Below are 21796 nucleotides of genomic sequence, written 5' to 3'. Positions count from 1 at the left end.
CATTAGAACCAAGAAATACTATGAAACATTACTGTTGCAATGACTTTTATGTTGGGCCCTTTTTTGATCTATATTGAGCCAGAACTATATCTCACAGAACCAGTTTGGATAATCTGGTGCTAATATGGTGTTAAAATGCACTAGAATACAGGAAATGGCATCTACTTAACTGAAAATGTTCTGGAGGAAGACCCCCAGACCCCCTGGGGATTTATCTATTTATTTCTGTGTGTTCTTCACAGTCCAACATTGAATCTACACAGTTCTTGTGGATGCTGATCCTAACTACAAACTAACTTGAGTAGTCTGTCTAGTCAGTCTGTTTTAAGTCTATATAATGTGCCATTTGTAGAACATATGAGCATGTCTAAAGTGCCCTCCAAAACACACCAAACTCAGTGCCCTCTTCAGTGGCGAGAACGCGCTGTATGTGCACGTTTTTTTCTCTTCGCCCCTGCCCTTGAAAAAGTCTGTGCACACCACTGCTGAAAACATTAATTACTCAGTACCAGTAGCTCCTCCAGTGAGTTTCAGTAGAAACTTCAGAGCGTTCCCTCTCTAAAGACACCGTGCACGTCCCTGTACTCGGCATGATTCAAACACAGCATTCAGCTTATTTTGGGCATGCCTGGATAAGCATTTCTGACTAATTTTACCCAGATTTCAAAGGGGTTAACCACACTCTTGTCAAAACAATGAAAGTTCCTCTGGGTTCTTTTGCAATCCATGTTGTAAAGCGACACAGTCTGTTATTTTCATGGTTGATCTACTACGTGGATTTTAAAAGACAAACATAAGAACCAGATCTTTAGAGTTTTCTTGTCATTTCTGATCATTGATAAAAACTGATTTCCTAATATAAGGTGACTGGGACTTTAATCTTGATGCCATGCTAACATTAAGCTTTAAAAATCTTATTTAAGACTTACTGAGACTTTTTACTGATCCATGAGAGCCTGAGAAACAAACGACAGCAGCTTATAACTTCATCCCAGGAGCTGATCCTACATCTGCTTTTCACTACAACATCTGGAAACGCTCACACACTCGCACAGTAACACACACTAAAGTTATAACTGTAGGTTGACATCTTAACACCCCATTGATTCCCGTCCACCCAGCCCTCCCTCCTCTCTTTCAACGTACACTCACATAATGGTTGAATTACACCTTTATGGAAACTAAATCACATTCTGCATGAGGGCGAGCTCTCAGATACAAACACGTACACACACAGGAGCCAAATACCTAAACGGGCAAACAAACGCATGAAAGCATAAAAGCACAACCAGCAGCCAATCAATGAGCTTTCCAGCCTCTCAGTCACCCGTACACGGGAACGCCTCGACGTGCCAGACCAAACCACCGGCCCATTTAAACTCTGAGGTTCTGTGGCACACAGGCGCTATTTATGGGTGTCTGTTTGGCCCCCGACTGCAGCAGCTCGTCCAGGCGGAGCCATAAATCCACTACCAGGCTTCAGACTCGGCCTGCTCTCTCTGATCCATTTAGAAGCTATTAGAGGACGGAGCTATGAAACCCAGACCGTCTGTTCTGCTGCTGCAGATTGGAAACAATCTCACTGAGTCAAGTGAAGGGGTGGAGCTTGCAGGTGGAATGATATCACTCGGCTTGTGATTGGACCACTCCTAGAAGTGGTCAGTTTTACATACTCCCTCCTTTAAGTGGCATGATTCAGTCTAATCTTTCATTTCAGACCTGGTGTGAATTAAACTTTGCAGTCAAGCGTCTGAACTCCTGTCACGGCATCTTAATAAGTCTTTATAAAACTGGATCAGACCGCTACAACTCCCTCTGTGTCTAAGAACAGACTCAAAAACAGCGCTTTGTCTGAAAATACATTTTTAATCTGCTGCTGTGTAATTTAGCGTCCACACTTCCCCCGGTGGTCTGAGACCGATCTAACACACCCACAGCGAAAACACACGCTGGTACGCTCTCTGAGATTTCCACCATTTAGAGATTATTCTTTAGTGTTTCTTAAACTTTTCAGAGTTACTCAGAACTCTCACAGCTCAGACTCTTGTTGTTTTAGACGCTCGGAGAGCAGATGGAGCTCTGCTCTAGATCAGTGGTTCTCAACCTTGGGGTCGGGACCCCCTTGGGGGTCACGGGACACTGAGAGCAGGTCCCCAGATTCCCTAAAAAAAAATTAAAAAAAATTAAAAAATTACCAATATTTATTTAATTACACCAGTGGTTCTCAACCTCTTCAGCCCGCCACCCCAAAAATAAAGGTACCAGAGAGCGGGGACCCCCACTGTACCTGAAGGTGGTTGAACACAGCCAGGAACATTCTAGAAAAGTCATGTGGAGACAAGGCTGCCCATAAAGAGGGATAAAGGGGGAGGTTTCTGGGACCCATGGAGGTTTGTAGCACCACATTATGTAATAATGCCGCATTATGTAATAACCCTAACCATAGGACTTAGTGTGGGCTCCAAGGTATGCCCTACCCAACTACCTTGCCCTAACTCTAACCACTTAGTGACTTATGTCTAAACCTAACCCCCCTTCAGGGCTCTAGACTAAACACCTATCCTTAACCCTAGGACTTAAGGTGGTTTCCAGGGTATACCCTACTACCTTACCCTAACTCTAACCTCTTAGTGGCTGACAAAATGCAGCGTTATTACATAATGAATTAAAAATTGAATACATTATTACATAATGCGGCGCTACAAGGTTAAATCATGGTCCACTGGGAAGTTAAGCTGTAAAAATACATGTTTTATATTTGACCTAAATAATAACTACTATTATCGAAGAAACAAATATCTCTTTCTATTCATTTGTGAAGTAAAGAGCCTTTTGAAAATGAAAATAACTTTTGTTAAAAACATATGTAAAATGGGTGAAAAACTGCTGAAATTAGTGAATAATGTATTTATCCATTTTTCAATTCAATTCCATTTTTTCCCCAAATTTCTACAGATTTTTGCCAATTTCAGCCACTTTTGAACTCCCCTTTACCACAATTTATGCCCATTTTTTCACTTTAACCAATTTCCAGTGATTTTTGCCATTTCTACGTAATCGTTGCCACTTCTAACCCATTTCCGCTACTTTTAAAATGCAATTTCACCACTTTTTCCCACTTTTTGCCTTCATTAACCCATTTTTAGCTATTTTTAACCCATTTTAATTCTTGTTTTTTTTTTTTCAACAAAAGGGATTTATATATTTAAGAAGGCTATTTACTACACAAATAGTAATTAAAAATTAGTTTCTTTGATAAGAGTGGTTATTTTATTAGGTTAAATATAAATTATGGTTATCACAGCTTAACTTTATAATGATCATGATTTTGCTGAGCTCCATGGCCCCCCAGTTTGGCTGGGCCCCTGAAAGCTCTCCCATTTCCCCCCTTATGGGTGACCTTGTCTGCAGATGACTATCTTGAAAGTGCACGGCCGTGTTGAACCACCTTCAGGTCCAGTGGGGGTCCCCGGTCTCTGGCACTTTTATTTTGGGGGTCGCGGGCTGAAAAGGTTCAGAACCCCTGGTTTAGATTGAAAAATGAGCAGGCAGAGGAGTAAATAAACTCCTCCTCCGGAGTCTCTCTCTCTCTGTTTATGTGCGTGTTTATTTTGCTTAGTGTTGTTTATTTGCAGGAGGAGAGCAGCAGGAGCGTTCAAAGGCTGCTTCTGCACGTGCTCAGAGGATCAGAGGAGTGACCAGGTCGTGATGAACACGAGGAACTTTGAAAGACCAGCAGATCTTAAAATCAGGAGAGCAGGAGGTTAGCGGGAGATTTGTTGTTGCCATGGCAAACACCAATCATCTGTGATTTAATTTACAGCCAATCAAAATAAAAACACCAGCTGGTCCTTAACTCAGCATGAGCAGAGAGGGGAGAGAGCGCAGAAGTGTGAACTTACTCTCTGAACGTGTTTGTGTTGACATATTCTATAGATGTGCGAGTGTGTTTCTTTGTAGGTGTGTGTTTGTGTGTGTGTGAGTGGTGAGCCCAGGTGTGAAGCTTCCTCCTCCAATCACACACCAATCAGCTCCAGTTAATATCCAGCCATGAACTGGAACCGCCGATGGGCTCATTTGCGTGGTTTTACCATTCACACTTTCACTTCCTCTCCCAACACCCATCCAATCAATGGCCTCGTTAGCTCGCTGAGAAAGTGATTTGATTGGCTGAAAACATGCTGTGATCATCAACCACTGAGTTTAATTTCCAAGGCTAGCTCCACATGAGACAATCTTCAGATTTTAAACCACTTTAAAACGGCGGTAGACCACAGACACGAGGACAGGCTAGACTGATTTAAACATCATAATCCTTAAAGGGGGCACACGAGACCAGGATTTCCCTAAATTTGAGCCATGCCCCCACAGTAGAGGTAATGCAGGTGAGCTGCAAGAGGTTATTTATTTCACATAAAAACCATATGCATGCTTGAAATAGTAGATGTCATGAAATGCAACCCCAATTCCAAAAAGTTGGGGAGCTGTCCAGAATGTACGTAAAAACAGGATAGAATGATTGTAAAATCTCAAACCAATATTTTATTCTCAATAGAACATAAACAACATATCAGCTGTTAAACTGAGACATTTTAGAATTTCAGGAAAATGTAAGTGTCAAAAAAGCAGGGACAGGGACTGTTTACCATTGTTTAGCATCCATTCTTCTTTTAACAGCAGTCTGTAAACGTCTGGGAAGTTTTCAAAGAGGATTGTTGTCCCAACCTTTCCTACTTATGTTGCTCTAAAACCTCTCTTTTTGCAGTTTGCAGGTGTTTTCTGAGATTGCAGGTGTTTTCTGAGTTTGCAGGTGTTTTCTGAGTTTGCATGTTTTCTGAGTTTGCAGGTGTTTTCTGAGTTTGCATGTTTTCTGAGTTTGCAGGTGTTTTCTGAGTTTGCATGTTTTCTGAGTTTGCGGGTGTTTTCTGAGTTTGCAGGTGTTTTCTGAGATTGCAGGTGTTTTCTGAGTTTGCAGGTGTTTTCTGAGTTTACAGGTGTTTTCTGAGTTTGCAGGTGTTTTCTGAGTTTGCATGTTTTTTCTGAGTTTGCAGGTGTTTTCTGAGATTACAGGTGTTTTCTGAGTTTGCAGGTGTTTTCTGAGTTTACAGGTGTTTTCTGAGTTTACAGGTGTTTTCTGAGTTTGCATGTTTTTTCTGAGTTTGCAGGTGTTTTCTGAGATTACAGGTGTTTTCTGAATTTGCATGTATTTTTCTGAGATTGCAGGTGTTTTCTGAATTTGCATGTATTTTTCTGAGATTGCAGGTGTTTTCTGAGATTGCAGGTGTTTTCTGAGTTTGCGAGTGTTTTCTGAGTTTGCAGGTGTTTTTGAGATTGCAGATGTTTTCTGAGTTTGCGAGTTTGTTCTGAGTTTGCAGGTGTTTTTGAGATTGCAGGTGTTCTCTGAGTTTGCAAGTGTGTTCTGAGTTTGCAGATGTTTCCTGAGTTTGCGAGTATGTTCTGAGTTTGCAGGTGTTTCTGAGATTGCAGGTGTTTTCTGGGTTTGCAGGTATTTTCTGAGTTTGCAGGTGTTTTCTGAGTTTGCAGGTGTTTTCTGAGTTTGCAGGTGTTTTCTGAGTTTGCATGTTTTCTGAGTTTGCAGGTGTTTTCTGAGTTTGCATGTTTTCTGAGTTTGCGGGTGTTTTCTGAGTTTGCAGGTGTTTTCTGAGTTTACAGGTGTTTTCTGAGTTTACAGGTGTTTTCTGAGTTTACAGGTGTTTTCTGAGTTTGCATGTTTTTTCTGAGTTTGCAGGTGTTTTCTGAGATTACAGGTGTTTTCTGAGTTTGCATGTTTTCTGAGTTTGCGGGTGTTTTCTGAGTTTGCAGGTGTTTTCTGAGTTTACAGGTGTTTTCTGAGTTTACAGGTGTTTTCTGAGATTGCAGGTGTTTTCTGAGTTTGCAGGTGTTTTCTGAGTTTACAGGTGTTTTCTGAGTTTGCATGTTTTTTCTGAGTTTGCAGGTGTTTTCTGAATTTGCATGTATTTTTCTGAGATTGCAGGTGTTTTCTGAATTTGCATGTATTTTTCTGAGATTGCAGGTGTTTTCTGAGATTGCAGGTGTTTTCTGAGTTTGCGAGTGTTTTCTGAGTTTGCAGGTGTTTTTGAGATTGCAGGTGTTCTCTGAGTTTGCAGGTGTTTTCTGAGTTTGCATGTTTTTTTTGAGTTTGCATGTTTTTTTTTGAGTTTGCGCGTGTTTTCCGAGTTTTCATGTGTTTCCTGAGTTTGCAGGTGTTTCCTGAGTTTGCAGGTGTTTCCTGAGTTTGCAGGTGTTTTCTGAGTTTGCATGTTTTCTGAGTTTGTGCGTGTTTTCCGAGTTTTCATGTGTTTTCTGGATTTGCAGATGTTTTCTGAGTTTGTGGTTGTTTTCCGAGTTTGGATGTGTTTTCTGAGTTTGCATGTTTTTTTTTGAGTTTGCATGTGTTTTCTGAGTTTGCATGTTTTCTGGGTTTGCGTGTGTTTTCAGAGTTTTCATGTGTTTCCTGAGTTTGCATGTGTTTTCTGAGTTTGCAGGTGTTTCCTGAGTTTTCATGTGTTTCCTCAGTTTGCATGTGTTTCCTGAGTTTGCATGTGTTTCCTGAGTTTGCATGTGTTTTCTGAGTTTGCAGGTGTTTTCTGAGTTTGCATGTGTTTTCTGAGTTTGCATGTGTTTTCCGAGTTTGCAGGTGTTTTCCGAGTTTGCGGGTGTTTCCTGAGAAGTTTGCAAGTGTTGTGGCGTTTGCATGTGTTGTGACCCTTTTGGCCCACCGTACCTTCAGGATGTTGAGGCATGCAGGCAACATAGAAGCTGACTCCCCTCACCCTGATGCCCTCCCCTCTGGTAGGGGGCTGAGGTCCATCAGGACCAAAACCTCAGACCACAAGAACAGTTTCTTCCCCTCTGCTGTCAGCCTCATGAACAGTACCCTGGCCCTCTCCCAACAGGCTCTCACTGAACCCTGAATCAGCAGAGAAAACTCAGGTAAACCTGCACACCTGTACAGTTGCCCCTTTTTTACACCTTGCTTCATACGTTTGAGACATCTATACTGTATATTTTTATTTTGCTACTATATATTCACTATATAATAATAAAATAAAGTTTCTACTTCTTCCCTTTATCTGTTTGCACCAAAGTCCAAGTCAATGCTCCTCCAGCACCTTTTACTTTTCCAGCTTTTTGTTGCCCTGTCCCTACATTTTTGAGATGTGCTGCTGCCATCAAATTCAAAATAGGCAAAATACTTTTAAATAAAATGTCTCAGCTTCAGCATCTGATATGTTGTTTCTGTTCTATTGTTTATTTGTTTATTTGTTTATTTATTTCAAGGATAGCCCCTTGAGATGCATCATCTCATTTTCAAGGGGGTCCTTACAAAACAAATACATTCATCAGTAGTACAAAATCATAATTAGAGATAAATCCAAAACACAATACAGAAACATTTAAACGTAAAGACACCCACTGCACACACACACTCACAATCACTCACACTTAATGCTCCCCCAAGCCTAGCCACCCACCCCCCAAATACACAATATACATGTACATATATATTCATACGTACTGTACAATTCATATACACATAGGGTACTCAACATCAAGATACATTGTAAAGCACAGTTAATGTATCTAGATATAAGGTACACAAGCATGAACAAGAGGAGAGTCAGTCCAGACAGACTGAATCCAACAAAGAAAAAGAGTCAAAAGCAGGAGCAGGATGTTTGACAATGAATAAGTAAAGATGATTTAAAAATATGAAAAGAGGTGATAGATCTAAGTGAGTAAGGTAGATTATTCCAATCTGATGGAGCTTTAAACTTAAATGCACGGCGACCAATTTCTTTTCTGATTCTTGGAGTAAAGAAAAATAAGTGATCTGTATTCCTTAGGCTATACTGTGAACTGAAAGGAATTAAGAATTGCTTCAAATACGTAGGAAAATTAAAATAAATACATTTAAAAGTAAATAACAACCAATGAAATTTCCTTCTGGCTTTGGGAGCCAGCCAATTCAAAGACTCATACATTAAACAGTGATGGGTCCTGTATGGACACCTGAGAACAAATCTACAGAGACTATTATATAAAGTATTGAGAGGACGAAGATTTGTTTCCGGGGTGTTACTATAAATAACATCGGCATAGTCAAGGATTGGCAGCAACAACTGTGTCACGATTCTTCTCCGGACTTGCGGGGAAAAACATTCAACAGAACGATAAAGTGACTTTAGACAACCATATATTTTCATAGAGATTAAGTTGATATGAGGTTTGAAAGATAACTGAGAATCTAGCCAAAGGCCTAAATATTTAAATTTATCTACTTTTTCTACTGCTGTTCCATCCAGGAAATTAATATACCAGTTTTTTGTTAAAGGAACAGAATTTGGTTGAGTGCAAAACAACATAAAATATGATTTTTTCTTGTTCAGAAGAAGCTTATTGGCAAAGAACCATTTTTGGACTAGATTAAAATCAGATTGTAATGAATACTGAATTTGTGAAATGTCCGAACTGGAGGAGTATATTACAGTATCGTCCGCATATAAATGAATTTGACAGTCAGAACAGACTTGTGGGAGGTCATTGATGAAGATGGAGAATAAAAGAGGACCTAAAGATGAACCTTGCGGTACACCTTTGTCAATAATCTTAAAGTCTGACTGGCTGCCCTGAAAAGAAACACATTGACTTCTATAATTAAGAAACGAGTTGAAAAATAACAAGGAGTCAGTGGAGAGACCAATATTGTGAATGTTGACAATCATTGCATTCATCTTTTACTTACATTTGCACCATGTCCCAACTTTTTTGGAATTGGGCTTGTACATGCTTTTGTGTTAAGTTTGAATCACTGACAATTAAAGAGAATAAATCACCAGTACTGGCTACCTAGGCTGCATTTCCTTTTTTAATCTGATTTTATCAGATAAATTAACCCTATAGTGCTGACCTTTGACCTTAGCTCCTCTGACTTCCATAGAGAGGACTAAAGAGTATCTAAAAATTCTTCTATTTCTGCAGGTGTGTGCTAAAAAGAGTTAAATGTGGTGACACAGGTGAGCTCAGCAGGTGCAGCCATCTCATGATGAAATGTTAATAAAATTAAATCAATAATCCCGTGAGCATTGTGCGACAGCGAGACGAAACGCTGTGCAGTAGAGAGGAGGAACAGGTGCAGCGCCTCTGTAATAATCATCGATATGAATCTGAATCAACAGATTCATTTCCCTCTCTGCTGCGAGGATCCATTCTCGCCACCACCGCCGGAAAAAAAAAAGAAAAAGAAAAAGAAAAAGAAAAGGAGGACACAAATGATGTTTGGAAGAAGCAGGTGCAGGCAGCTCGCTTACAAACACACATTACTGTTATTAGAATAAAAGCCTCAATTCCCCCTCGTCTCATTAGCCAATAATGGCTCTGTTCCCTCTGAATGCCACAGCTGATTGGCTGACTCATCTCCACTAATTCACTTTGTGCTAATGGAGAACGAGGAAGAGGAGGAGGAAGAGGATAAAGAGTTCTTTTATATCAAAAAATTGTCATGAAAGCTTTGAGTTTGCGAGGCGTGCAGACAGATTTTGTATCATTTCTTCGCAGTGACACAGGGAGACGTCGGCGCCGTGCCAGCTGGACGAGCACGAGCGGCGCTGACGGTGCCAGCAGCAGCATTAGCAACTGTAACGATAGCAACAGCACGAATCAAAGTGGTCCTCGGGCTGCAGAGGTAGAAGTATTTTAGCCTGATAATCACTCTGAATCACTGTTCAGGGGGTACTCAAGATATTTAGAGTCCTACTCAGGATACACAGACGGCATATGGAGACAAGCAGAGCTGTGATTGGTCCATTTGGACTCCTGGTTTGAACTTATGTACCAACTTTATGATCTGTTTGAAAGACAAAATCAGTCCAAGGCGTCACTTACTGCAGCCACACTATGTCTGAGATTTTTAAAGAAAAAAGACAGAGATAGACAGAGCTGTGAAAAAGCATTTCCCCCTTCCTGATTTCTTCTTTCTTCATATTTGGTCCACTTAAATGTTTCTGATCATCAAACTAATTTTGAAACTAGACAGATAACCTGAGTGAATACCACAGTCAGTTTTTAAACAAGGATTTCATTTGTTAAAGGAATAAAGACATCCAAACCTACCTGGCCCTATGTGGAAAGGTCATTGCCCCTCTTGTTAAATTACGGAATAACTGTGACTAAATTATTGTAAAGCTGAGTTCAGTTTCACTGTCCGCACCCAGACCTGATTACTGTCAGACCTGTTGAATCCAGAAATCTACCAGTCTGGAATGGGTTTCAAAGACATTTCTAAGGCTTTGGGACTCCAGCCAACCACAGTGAGAGCCATTACCCACATATAGGGAAAACTGCGAACAGTGGTGGACCTTCCCAGGAGTGGCCGGCCTACCAAAATGACTCCAAGAGTAAATGGACGTCTCATCCAGGAGGTCCCAAAGAACCCAGAACAACTTCTAAAGATCCTCAAAGAGACTGATGGAATGTTTATAATGACATCATCTTCAAAAGCAGTGGACGATAAAGTCTACAATGATGTCATCTTCAAAGGCAGTGGATGAAATGTTTCAAAATATTCGATGACATTATCTTCTAAGGCAGGGGACAGAACGTTTTGCAATCTTCGATGACATCATCTGTTTCAAAGGCAGTGGGCGGTAAAAGCTATGATGACATCATCTTCAAAGGCAGTAGATGTATGGCAAGCAGTTTTAACATTTAAAAGTTAAGTCTGACTATCCGAAATTGACATTCTAGATATCAACAACGCCTTTCTGACTGGTCATAATTAGATTTTGAATAGTCGGAATTTTAATTCAAGATACCTGTAATTCAATTTTGACTAGGCGAAATTGTCATTTCAGATATCTACGACATTTTGACTAGGCAAAATTGCGTCACTTTTGCCATTCATGTGAACGAGGTTTCTCATTCCAGAAATCTACAACGTCATTTCGGATATCCACAATGTGAGTTACGGATATCTGCAAATGAAATGCAGATATCTGTAACTCCAATTCAAGATATCTACAATTCCATTTTGACTAGTCATAATTCCATTTACACATATCTACAATTTAATTTTGCCTAGTAAAAACTTAATTTAAGATATCCAAAAAGGGACAGGTAGATATCTTGAATTGCATAGAATTGATGTGAATTACAGAAATCTGTAATTCTAATTCTGCCTAGTCAAAATGTAATTAGAGATATCTTGAATTAGAATTACAGATATCTACAATTCATTTGCAAATATCCGTAGTTCACATTGTGGATATCCGAAATGATGTTGTAGATCTGGAGTGAGAAACCCCATACACATGAAAGGCAAAGGTGACGTTATTTCGCCTAGTCAAAATGACATTGTAGATATCTGAAATGACAATTGTGGATAGGCAGAATGTATTTGCGGATATCTGAAATGTTCTTCTTGACTAGGTGAATTTGAATTACAGATATCTAGAATGTTAATTCCGGATAGTCAAACTTAGCTTTTAAATGTTAGAACCGCTTGCCATAGTTGATGGAATGTTTTACAATCTTCGATGACATTATCTCCTAAGGCAGTGGGTGACAAAAGCTTTGATGACTTCATCTTCAAAGGCAGTGGATGGAATGTTTTACAGTCTTCGATGACATCATCTTCTAAGGACGGAATGTTTTACAATTTTCGATGACATTATCTCCTAAGGTAGTGGGTGACAAAAGCTTTGATGACTTCATCTTCAAAGGCAGTGGATGGAATGTTTTACAGTCTTCGATGACATCATCTTCTAAGGACGGAATGTTTTACAATCTGTGATGACAACATCTTCTCAGGCAGTTGGCGATAAAATCTACCATGACGTCATCTTCTAAGGTAATGGATGAAATGTTTAGAAGCTCTGATGACATCATCTTCAAAGGCAGTGGCTATTATCCCTCCATTTTTGACAAATAGTAGGATGTAGTTTGCAACTTTTGGAAAAGTTGCCAATAAAGGGCAGTCAACATAAAAGTGGGCCAAAAATCCTCCATAGTGATGTGAAAGACTCTGACAGTTTTAGCAAATGCTTGTTTGCAGTTGTTTTAGTTAGGGGGTTTTAGGGGGGCAATGACTTTTTCACATAGGGCCAGGTAGGTTTGGATTGCTTTTTCCTTTAATAAATGAAACTGTCTTTTAAAGCCTGACTTTCAAATTTACTTATCTTTGTCTTATATTTAAATTAGTTTGATGATCTAAGACATTTAAGTGTGAAAAATCTGCAAAAAATAAGAACTCAGGTAGGGGACGAATTCTAGATGACTACTAGACTAATTAAACTAAGTCAGCTGTCAGCTCCATCTGTGAGACGAGACGAGAAAAAGTTGAAAACACTCCTTTTTCCCTGGAGTTTGTTTTGACCGTGACTTCGAGACAGCCGGAGGATCTGAAGGGTGAGAAACGTTTACCACTCAGAGTCAGAAACGGCAGCAGAGAGCAGGTCGGACATGAAAACTCTCTGTGTGAGTGTGGCTGTGTAGGGAGGTGGCGGTCAGTGCAGCGTGTCTCCTCTCTCCCCTTAGGCGTGTTTGTTTTGGACTCAGAACAGAAAAGAGCTGCCGACACACACACTAACACACAATAACACACACCAACACACACCCATCCTCTCGAGACGCCCCCCAGCTTCCTGTCGCCTCATATTCTTTTGATGACATCACCTCTTCAGGCCAATCAGCTGTCAGATCAGCTGATACAACAAAACAACCCTAACAGATGGAAAGCCATTACTACTGTTACTATAGCGACCAGCATGACAGTGACCAGCATGACTGCGACCAGCGCTGCTGCCAAACTCCTCCACGTACCTCCACCATGACTGCTGCAGAAACCAGACACCCTTATGCTGCTAAAACTACAATACCCATGATTCAATTCTTTTTATGCCAATACTACAACAGATACTGTAAGTTAATCTACTTAACTGCTACTTAATTGCAGGAATAAGAGAATAGGTGCAAGTCTTTTGTCTTGCAAAGGTCAAATTCTCCTGGCAGGGAAGGTAACGGTGCATTATGCACATTTGAGACAGCATGCAGGAGTCACTGTTAGCCCTACATTAACCTGGAAGTCGTCGCTTAGATTTGCTGTGCTTTGCTAGCTGTGCAAAACAGCATACATTGTTTTGTTTTGTTTTTTGAAGCCGAGCAATTGCAAGCTGACACTCTGACAGCCGTGGTGGAAAGTCAGCTTATACTGTGCAAATAAATCTCTTAAGTGCACGAGCTCACACTTCTCTTTCAGACACACATACGGGTATTTTGGGGTGTGGTCATTTGCTGGAAGTGCAAACAAACAGAGCATCCCCGATTACTTTGCTTGAATTAAACGGACATTTCTGCACACGTTTTGTGAAGTGGTGTTGTACAGGGACCAACCACAACTCGTTTTTCAAGTCCTAGAGGCAGACAGGAGCCTGAAAGGCCAGACCTGCAGCCCCGCTGAAACCATGGAAGTGAGGCCAGTCTACAGACTGTTCCTCTTAATGTTCCTTTCTGTGGCTCAGGAACTTAGAAAACAAATATCTGGAGGTCCTGTGTTCATTTTTAAAAAATAAAATGTTAGCTGTCCCAGGTACTTGCATCACACTGCTTCCCCGTCATTGCACCTCCTTCAAAAGGGTGCATGACTCACATGTAGCACGCTACGTCACTGTAGGCAAAAGAATATGGTACGATCGTCGTGCATGGCCTGAGTGCTCAGACTGTACTAGTGAATTTAGGACAGACAGTGACAGAAATCCAAGTTTAGTTTGGCAAAGGCTCAAATACTGGAGTTAAAGTTGTTAAAGTTGTCCCTGGATTCAGGTGGCTTAGCGGTTTAAGCGCTCCTCCATGTACATGGTTGGCCCGGGTTTGAATTCAGCCTGTGGCACTTTCCTTTCCTGCATGTCTCTCCCCAGCTCTCTCATTAGAGATGAAAGTTCGGCTCTTTTCAGAGAGCCGGCTCTTTCGGTTCATCTCCAAAAGATGAGCCGACTCTTTTGACTCTCGAACGGCTCTTTATTGAGGATCTTTTGTAGCCCTACATTTTACCTTAACATTGCAAAAAATAATGGTAAATTGCACATGTGCAAACACATGTCTACATCCGCTTGGCTTTAGGTTAGGTTAAGTTTAGCATTTTAATTTCCACTGGTTAGATTTAGGGGTAGCTCATTGGAGTAGGTGTATATTTTAACTATTTACCTTCCTAGGGTTAGGTTTAGCATTTAAATTCCACTGGTTAGGGTTAGAATTAATACCGAGTGGATGTAGACGCATGTTTGCTCATGAGCACTACAAATCGGGTTTCCGGGACGGATCGGGTAAATATGATAAAAACTGGTTTAGGAATTTGTAAAGATAAGTTATGTTATTACGATAAGAAAAGTACAGACAATGTCAAACTTGTTACTAATTTCCCAGGTTTGTGCAGAACAACCTCTCAGTTTCAGTGTTTATTATCATATTAAGCTGAGAAAAACATAAAACCTGCAGATATTGGTTCATTTCCCTCCGTTTTATCATCACATTAAATCAAACTAAATTTCTGCCTCCTGGTTGTTTTCCTTTCTTCGTCTTTGTTTCAATCTCACATGACTGGTGGCGGCGGAGGTGAAAGGTCACCTGGGTCACCAACGTAAACATGTTTAATAAAGTAAACATGATGTGTGGCATTTACAGGCCGTCACATGATGAAGGTTAAACGTCTTAAACGGTTCAGTGTGACCGACAGCAGAGTCCTGATCAACTCCATCAGAATAAAGACTCAGAGGCGCTGGGGGACTCTGGTGGACTCTGGTGGACTCTGAGGGACTCTGGGGGACTCTGGTGGACTCTGGCGGACTCTGAGGGACTCTGGTGGACTCTGGTGGACCCTGATGGACTCTGAGGGACAGGTTCTGTCTGCAGAGAGTCACACCGTACATTTATGTACCAGCTTGTAATAATCACATTTCCTCTATTTCACTAGAACGAACATTTTGGCTTTTCAGAATCACACTCATGATAAAAGATGGTTTTAAAGTTTTAATAAACATTCCCCTAAACAACTAAGCACGACGACAGCAGTATCAATAAGGACCCTGATCAATAAAAAACATCAATAGGGGTGTCAATATTCAGCCCAATCCAAATTTATTATAACACAATAAAAACAACATAAAGTGTACCAAAGTGCCGTATGATGAAAACAATAAAACACAGGACCAATCTAAAACCAACAGGTTCATTTTCACACAGAGCCAAGACCAGGGAATAAAAATGCATTTTTAAATTTGAATTAAAAACAGGCAGTGAGGGGGCAGCTAAACATGAAGAGGCAGACCGGTCAGAGATTTGGTGAAACTACTCAAAAGGCTCGATCAGAACACCTGAAGGACGACATTTATGTCTAAAAACCTGTAGTTATGATCTCCAAGATTTTAGAGAGGAAGGGGAGTTTAGACATAAGTCAAAATAATAAAGCTCAAACAGAAATATCAGTAAAAATTAACAACCATTTCCCAACTAGTGATGTAAAACTTTATGCACAGATAAATCCAGTTTAAGTTTCTCCATTTTCCTGCAGTGATTTTTCATCACCAGCCTGATAAAGCTTTATTATCAAACCTGAGGCAGCCGCTCACGCTGGGTCTGAGCGACCACACAGGCAGTTAACCTCACATTCAGAGCTAAATCTGAACCCCTCTGCAGCTCCACCCGCCTGACTGAAACTGGGATGTGCCCAGTCCAACCACAGCATGCCGCCACGCTGCTGCAGCAAGCGTCAGGTGTTTACTCAGAGCACGATAATGGTCGTTTTAGAGGAACGAGGAGGATTCAAAGAGAGCCAAACCTCAGGTTTTTCCTCTGATTTAACTCTCAGGAATCTCCTTCTTTGGAAGAAAAGAGGTCTACATGCCGAGGACAGAAACTAAAGTCGATCAAAAGGCTGTAATTTAGAGAAAAGTAAACAGACGGACGTCATGGGGAGTTTAAAGAGCAGAGAAAGAGTGTCAGGTTTAAAACAACAAAGAGTGAGGCACTGCCCTGAGACAAACAAAACTAGGTTTGGACTGAAACATGGATCTACATCATCCTCTTTATGCTGTGCTTTTATTTTGAAATTCCTCTCGCAGGCCTGTGGAAAGTTTCTATTCAGCAACAGATCTTCCTAAACTTTCCAACAGTCCAGCGGTAAACAGTCTGACAGCTAAAGCTGAGGAGAAGTCCCCTCCTCTCTCAGCTGTGAGGTAAGAATACAAGCAAAGAAAAAAGTAAAGTACCAAAATCAACATGATTCAGCATGAACTCCTACAGTTACCTTTCTAATTTAAAGGTAAGCAGGGCCTTAGATTTCAAATAACACAGAGGTATTTTCATTTCAACGTTAAATAAATGGTACAGGACAGTGAAATGCAGAAATTTGTTCTGGTTTAATAAAAATGTTTTCCATCAGACTGCAGAAACTCCAGTAATAAAACCTTCAGAGCTGCTTTTTCCCTTTGGTTTGGGTTAAATAGCAAATGAGCATTTAATAATGATGGAAGACCCTGAACCAATTCAATCAAATTAGGGAAAACTACTGCATATTTTACTGCACCATCCAGGACCGTCTGGTTTCATATACTAGTATAACTGCATGGTACTGATTGTCCTCTTCGTTTTGAAGCCCAAACATCCTCGGGCGGAACGTACATGCAACGGACTCTGCAAAGGTCCACGCGGACTCAAAGCGGACTCAAAGCGGATGTCTGCAAGGTCCATGCACGCAAAGTTCAAATTTTACGAACGCGCAGACTCCGCTCCGCGTACTGGTGTCACACAAAACACTGCTCGGCATGTATTTTCACATCGACCCGCTTTAAACGTGACACCGACCTGCATTATGTTCCTCTGTGCAGCGTTGGCATACTCCCCTTCCTCGTCTCTTAATCAGTACATACCACCGTCTCTTAATTTCATTGCTTTGCAAAGCCAGCAGGCTTCGTCAGTGTAGAACGCCATGACAAAAAAATGTGAACAATGTGCAAGGATTGTGGGAAATGTAGGATTTCACGGAAATTTCACAGGAAACTACTACACGGCAATGCGCTCAACTATGGAAGCTCTGACGACTGCGGACATTCCACGCGGAGTCTGCTCCGCATACAGTAGGCTCGAGTATGTTCGGGCCTTAAAGGTGTGTTGTATCTTCTCGTACCCTTTTCCCACTGGCTGAAAAACCCGTTTAAACACGCTAACAATCTGCTCCTGTCGGCAGTGGGAAAGGCTCTAATCGGCACTCAGACCCATGTCGACTGACCCTGCAATGGACACGGCTTTTTATCAGCTCGCCTCCGATCGGCTCCAGTGGGAACGTCACACCCAGGTGAACGCACGATGACTTTGGCGTAACGTGCCTACGTCATAATATCGCGCCCATAACTAGGGGCAACAAAAGGACGCAGAGGGACGAGCATTGTTGTCTCCTCCATCTGTAACTTCTGCGACTCTTTGCAGAAGTTTTGGCGTAGGTAACAAATGATTCCGTATCGGGATGAAACTGGTGATGTACATCCCTATCATCAGGACCAATATTCAGGATTTGGCCGATAATCTTAATCAGCGTTTTATCGCGCAGATCGCTGATATTTAACCTTCTTCAGCTCTGCTGTTAGTTTTGCTTTTTCCTCTCCACTGACTCACCGACTGTCCTGCCCACAACACTATCTGATTGGCTGGACCTCTCACAACTAATCACCAATCAACCTAGATCACGAGCACAGTAACTGTAAGATAAATGGTGATTAGGCGACTGTTCTGTCCGTCATATTCATCAGTGACCTATCAGAGCAATAAAACATGACGTGGTGGGCGTGTACCGCCACTGAGGAGTTAACTACATGAGCATAAAGATCACGTCTGAAACAGTGTGTGAATGAGCTAAGAAAGAAAGAGGAAGAGGGGGAGTGAGTGATAAGTGATGCTTTATATCTACTACTGCCTCCAATGATATCCTCTACAGTCAGCACCTCCTCCAGTTCTCACTCCTTCTTTCCTGACTCTTTCCTACTCCTCTTCCTCCTCCTCCTCCTCCTCCTAGTATGCATGAAAACTGAAGCAGTGTGGGAGGAGAGGTGAAGAAGGTGAGCTCAGAGAGGATTCATTCACGTCCAGCAGCCTCCATTTTTACTCTTCAGCCCATTAAAATTCATCTTCAGCGTGCTGCAGAAACACGGAGATGATTGTGAGGTCAGAGGAGCTTTTTTAAAAACACAGCTTTTAATTTTAATGAGCGCTGATGATGAAGATTAATGTGGCTGAAGAGGAGAACAGGATGAAGAGTTTTTACTGTGGAGAACCAGCAGAGAACCACGATCAATGATTTACATCAGCTTTTACTGACCTCTGGAATCAATCAGGCGGTCAGAGTTTGATTTTAATCCAGAAATGAGGGTCTGTTGGGGAGAGGAGAAGTCTGAATTTCACCTTCAGGGTTCAAGTGATGTTAAAAAGGAGTTTTCTGGAGAGGAAAAGTGAATTTAACAGAGAAATAATGAAGAAAAGGTGTTGGCTATTCAAAATACTGAATTGTTTTGACTTTTACTGTGATTTTGATACGATTTGTGGTTTTAAAGAGTGGTGAAATCTCTCATTGCATCGGTTTAATGTCTCTGAAATAAACTTCAGAATGAGGCTGCTGCTCAGGAGATAATATTTCTCTTCATTTTTTAGCCTCAAAATGCCATAAAAATAAACAGCAATCTTTTTCTGCAGACAACAGATTTCTGCAGGGGTTTTCAACACGTTTAGAGATTTTTCACTCTAAATCAAAGAATTTTAAACTAAACTACAGATGCATTATTCAGGCAGCTGCTGATTGTATGGCTGGGCAATACTGACCGCGATCTGGATATTTTATAGCTGAGTATCATTACAGGATATATATCTGGGTGTTTTCTGTAAAGCAGTAACATATAGTGTGTTTAAACTCGTTAAATTCAAGTATTCTTCGGTCAGTCGTCCTTCAGTCTACTCAGAGAGATACGGAACCACTGGCATAACGTAAGTAATGTTATGTTATGAAACGTAGCATACCGCTAACTTAGCCTTATGAAATGTGGAATTGCGTAGTGCATAGTAACACAGTGTAACATAATGTAGTGAAACGTAACATGCAGTAGGGTAACGTAACTCAATACAGTGTAACAACAGTGTAATGAAACATGACGTAGTGTAACATAACGTGACTCATCATAACATTATCCAACAAAATATAGTGTAACATAATGTAAAGTAACATTATGCAGTCAAACCTGGCATGCCTTATCCTTACATAGTGTAATTTAGCGTGGTACAACAACACATGGTAACTTAGCCTGACATAACATTGTGTTATGTAAGGAAGTGTAACATAACATTATGTATAAATAATGTAATGTAACCTAATGTCACATAGTGTGATGTAACATACTGTGAAGTAACATTATGTAACTAACTGAATTTAGCCTATCATAACATAGTGTAACTTTATCAAGTGTAACATAACATAGTGTAACATCATGTAATGTAATGTAATGTAACATAGCATAACTTAATGTCGTATAACTTAATACAATGTAAGGTAATGCAGTGTAACATAACAGTATAATGTAACATTATGTACTGTAATGTAACAAAGTGTTATGCAATCTAGTGTAAGGTAATGTGATGTAATATAACATAATGTAACGTAACGTAGTGTAACATAATGTAGTGTAACATAACAAAATGCAGTGTAACATAACAGTGTAATGTAACATAACGTACTGTAAAATAACATAGTGTTATGTAATCTAGTGTAAGGTAATGTAATATAACGTAATGTAGTGTAACATAACATAATAGATCGTAAGTTAATGTGACATAGTGTCACAACCTTGTGTAATGTAAAACTAGTGTAACGTAACATAACATATTGCATTATAACATTGCTAACATAACGTTACTCAACGTAACCTAGTGTTACGTAGCCTTGGGTAATTTAATGTAAAGTAGTGTAACCTGATGTAATATAGTGTAACATAGTGTAGTTTAACATAATGTAACTCAACCTTACAGTTCCTAGCGTAATGTAGTGTAGCGTAAAAGTAGTGTGGCGTAACGTAGATAACATTGTGTAGGTAATCAGAGTGTCACATAGCGAGTGGTGCAAACTTCAGTTTTCATTACGTTCTCTCACTGAATCGGTTTGATGTCTGAAACAAACTACAGACTGAGGCTGCTGCTCTGGAGATGACATTTCTTATCATTTTTAAGCCTCAGAGGAAATGTCAAAATGAGATTTTCACTCTTAGAGTATTTTAAACTAAACTACAGATGCATTAACCAGTCAGCTGCTGATCGTAGGGCTGGGTAATACCCACCTCTTATCCTGATATTTTAAAGCTGACTGTCATTCCAGGATAAACGTCTGGATGTTTTCTGTAAAGAAACAACACATTGAAACTTTTGTGTTTAAACTCATTAAATTTGAAGTATTCCTCAGTCAGTTGTCCTTCCATCTGCTCGCCGTCGTATCGTGCTTTCTGCAGCTCTGTCCGAGTGAATCCTCAGAGAGGACAAGTCCGTCCTGCCGGGACGCGGCGAGGAGACAAAAAACAGACGGTCTGAGCCGAGACGGGGACGCTTCTCTCACAGCAGCTGATCCTGAATCACGTCTGTGCTGTTTATCTGCTGCAGGACACAGCAGCTCTGTGTCGGAGTTATGAAATGAAAACAGAGCTCAGCGTATTTTCAGCTGCAGATAACAGTAATAACCACGGAGGAGGAGGAGGAGGAGGAGGAGGAGGAGGAAGGAGCAGGAAATATGCAAAAGAAATGAAACATTTATCAGATACCTGCAGCATATTATTATTAATATTATTATGAATGTTATGGAGTCGCTGCTGAAGGCTGAAACAGGCCTCAGAGTCTCAGCTCTGTACTTCTTTAATGACCGTAGACCACATAAATCATCAATGTAGACGCCATGAAGACAGGAGGTCGCTTCTGCACTTCCAGAGGGTTTTCAATGCCAAAAAAAAAAAAAAAAAAACAGATAAACAGAAAATAAATGATGCTTAGAGGATGTTAAGTTTTAAATTGCAACCCTAGAACAGCATGTTGAGATTGCACCATCCTGTAGAAGCTTTAAACATGAATATGCTCTCCCTCCTTAAACAGAAACTATAGAAAGCATCAACAAACCAGAAAGCAACCTTTAAACATTCATGCCAACTTTATCGCTCAGTAAGGGAAGCCACAGCTCTCAAACACTCCAAACTCATTTCTCTCTTCTTCTCCAACACGACGAACAACCAGAAAAGTCCGCACAAACTCAGCACAAACATTTCATCTCCTCTGCAGCCAACGCTCTCTCCTCACAATCACAGCAAACAGCAGATTCAGAAATCCATCTCTCATCCTCCTACCTTCTTCAGCTGTCCGCTCCGGGTTCCTACAAACACCACCGTGTGCTCTCCGTACGTGTACGCGGCGACGGCGCCCATTCCCTCGGTACGGTCCTCGTAGAGCGGGTATCCCTCGATCACTCTCAGACCGCCGAGTGGCTGATTCAACACCAGACCGCAGAAGTCGTCTCCGATCTGCTTCGGCTGTGGACGAGAAAAAAAATATAGAGTATTAGCCGGAATGATCCTTTAATTCATGAAAATAAACTAAAAGAATAAAGAATGAAGGAAGAAAAGAAACAGAAAAATAGATGCTCACTATTGGTCACGTCTTTTCTTCTGACACTAATCACACACTTGGATTTATTGATACCATTTTACCACACAGG

At 40.7% G+C, this 21796-nt stretch overlaps 1 protein-coding gene across 1 annotated transcript in view; it reads right to left on the bottom strand.

The window, feature by feature from the left end:
• Nucleotides 1-21796, bottom strand: part of plxna3 (plexin A3) — a gene marked incomplete at its 5' end in the record, with an annotated part of 141553 nt that overhangs the window by 102978 nt on the left and 16779 nt on the right. Inside the window, one exon of the mRNA XM_041799065.1 lies at nucleotides 21429-21611. Coding sequence (XP_041654999.1) covers nucleotides 21429-21611 — 183 coding nt within the window. The remainder of the gene's footprint in view (nucleotides 1-21428; nucleotides 21612-21796) is intronic.

Source organism: Cheilinus undulatus, linkage group 11, assembly GCF_018320785.1.
Source record: "Cheilinus undulatus linkage group 11, ASM1832078v1, whole genome shotgun sequence".
Taxonomy (NCBI): Eukaryota; Metazoa; Chordata; class Actinopteri; order Labriformes; family Labridae; genus Cheilinus; species Cheilinus undulatus.
Note: the sequence above shows the minus strand (reverse complement) of the source record. Positions and strands in the feature narration are given on the sequence as shown.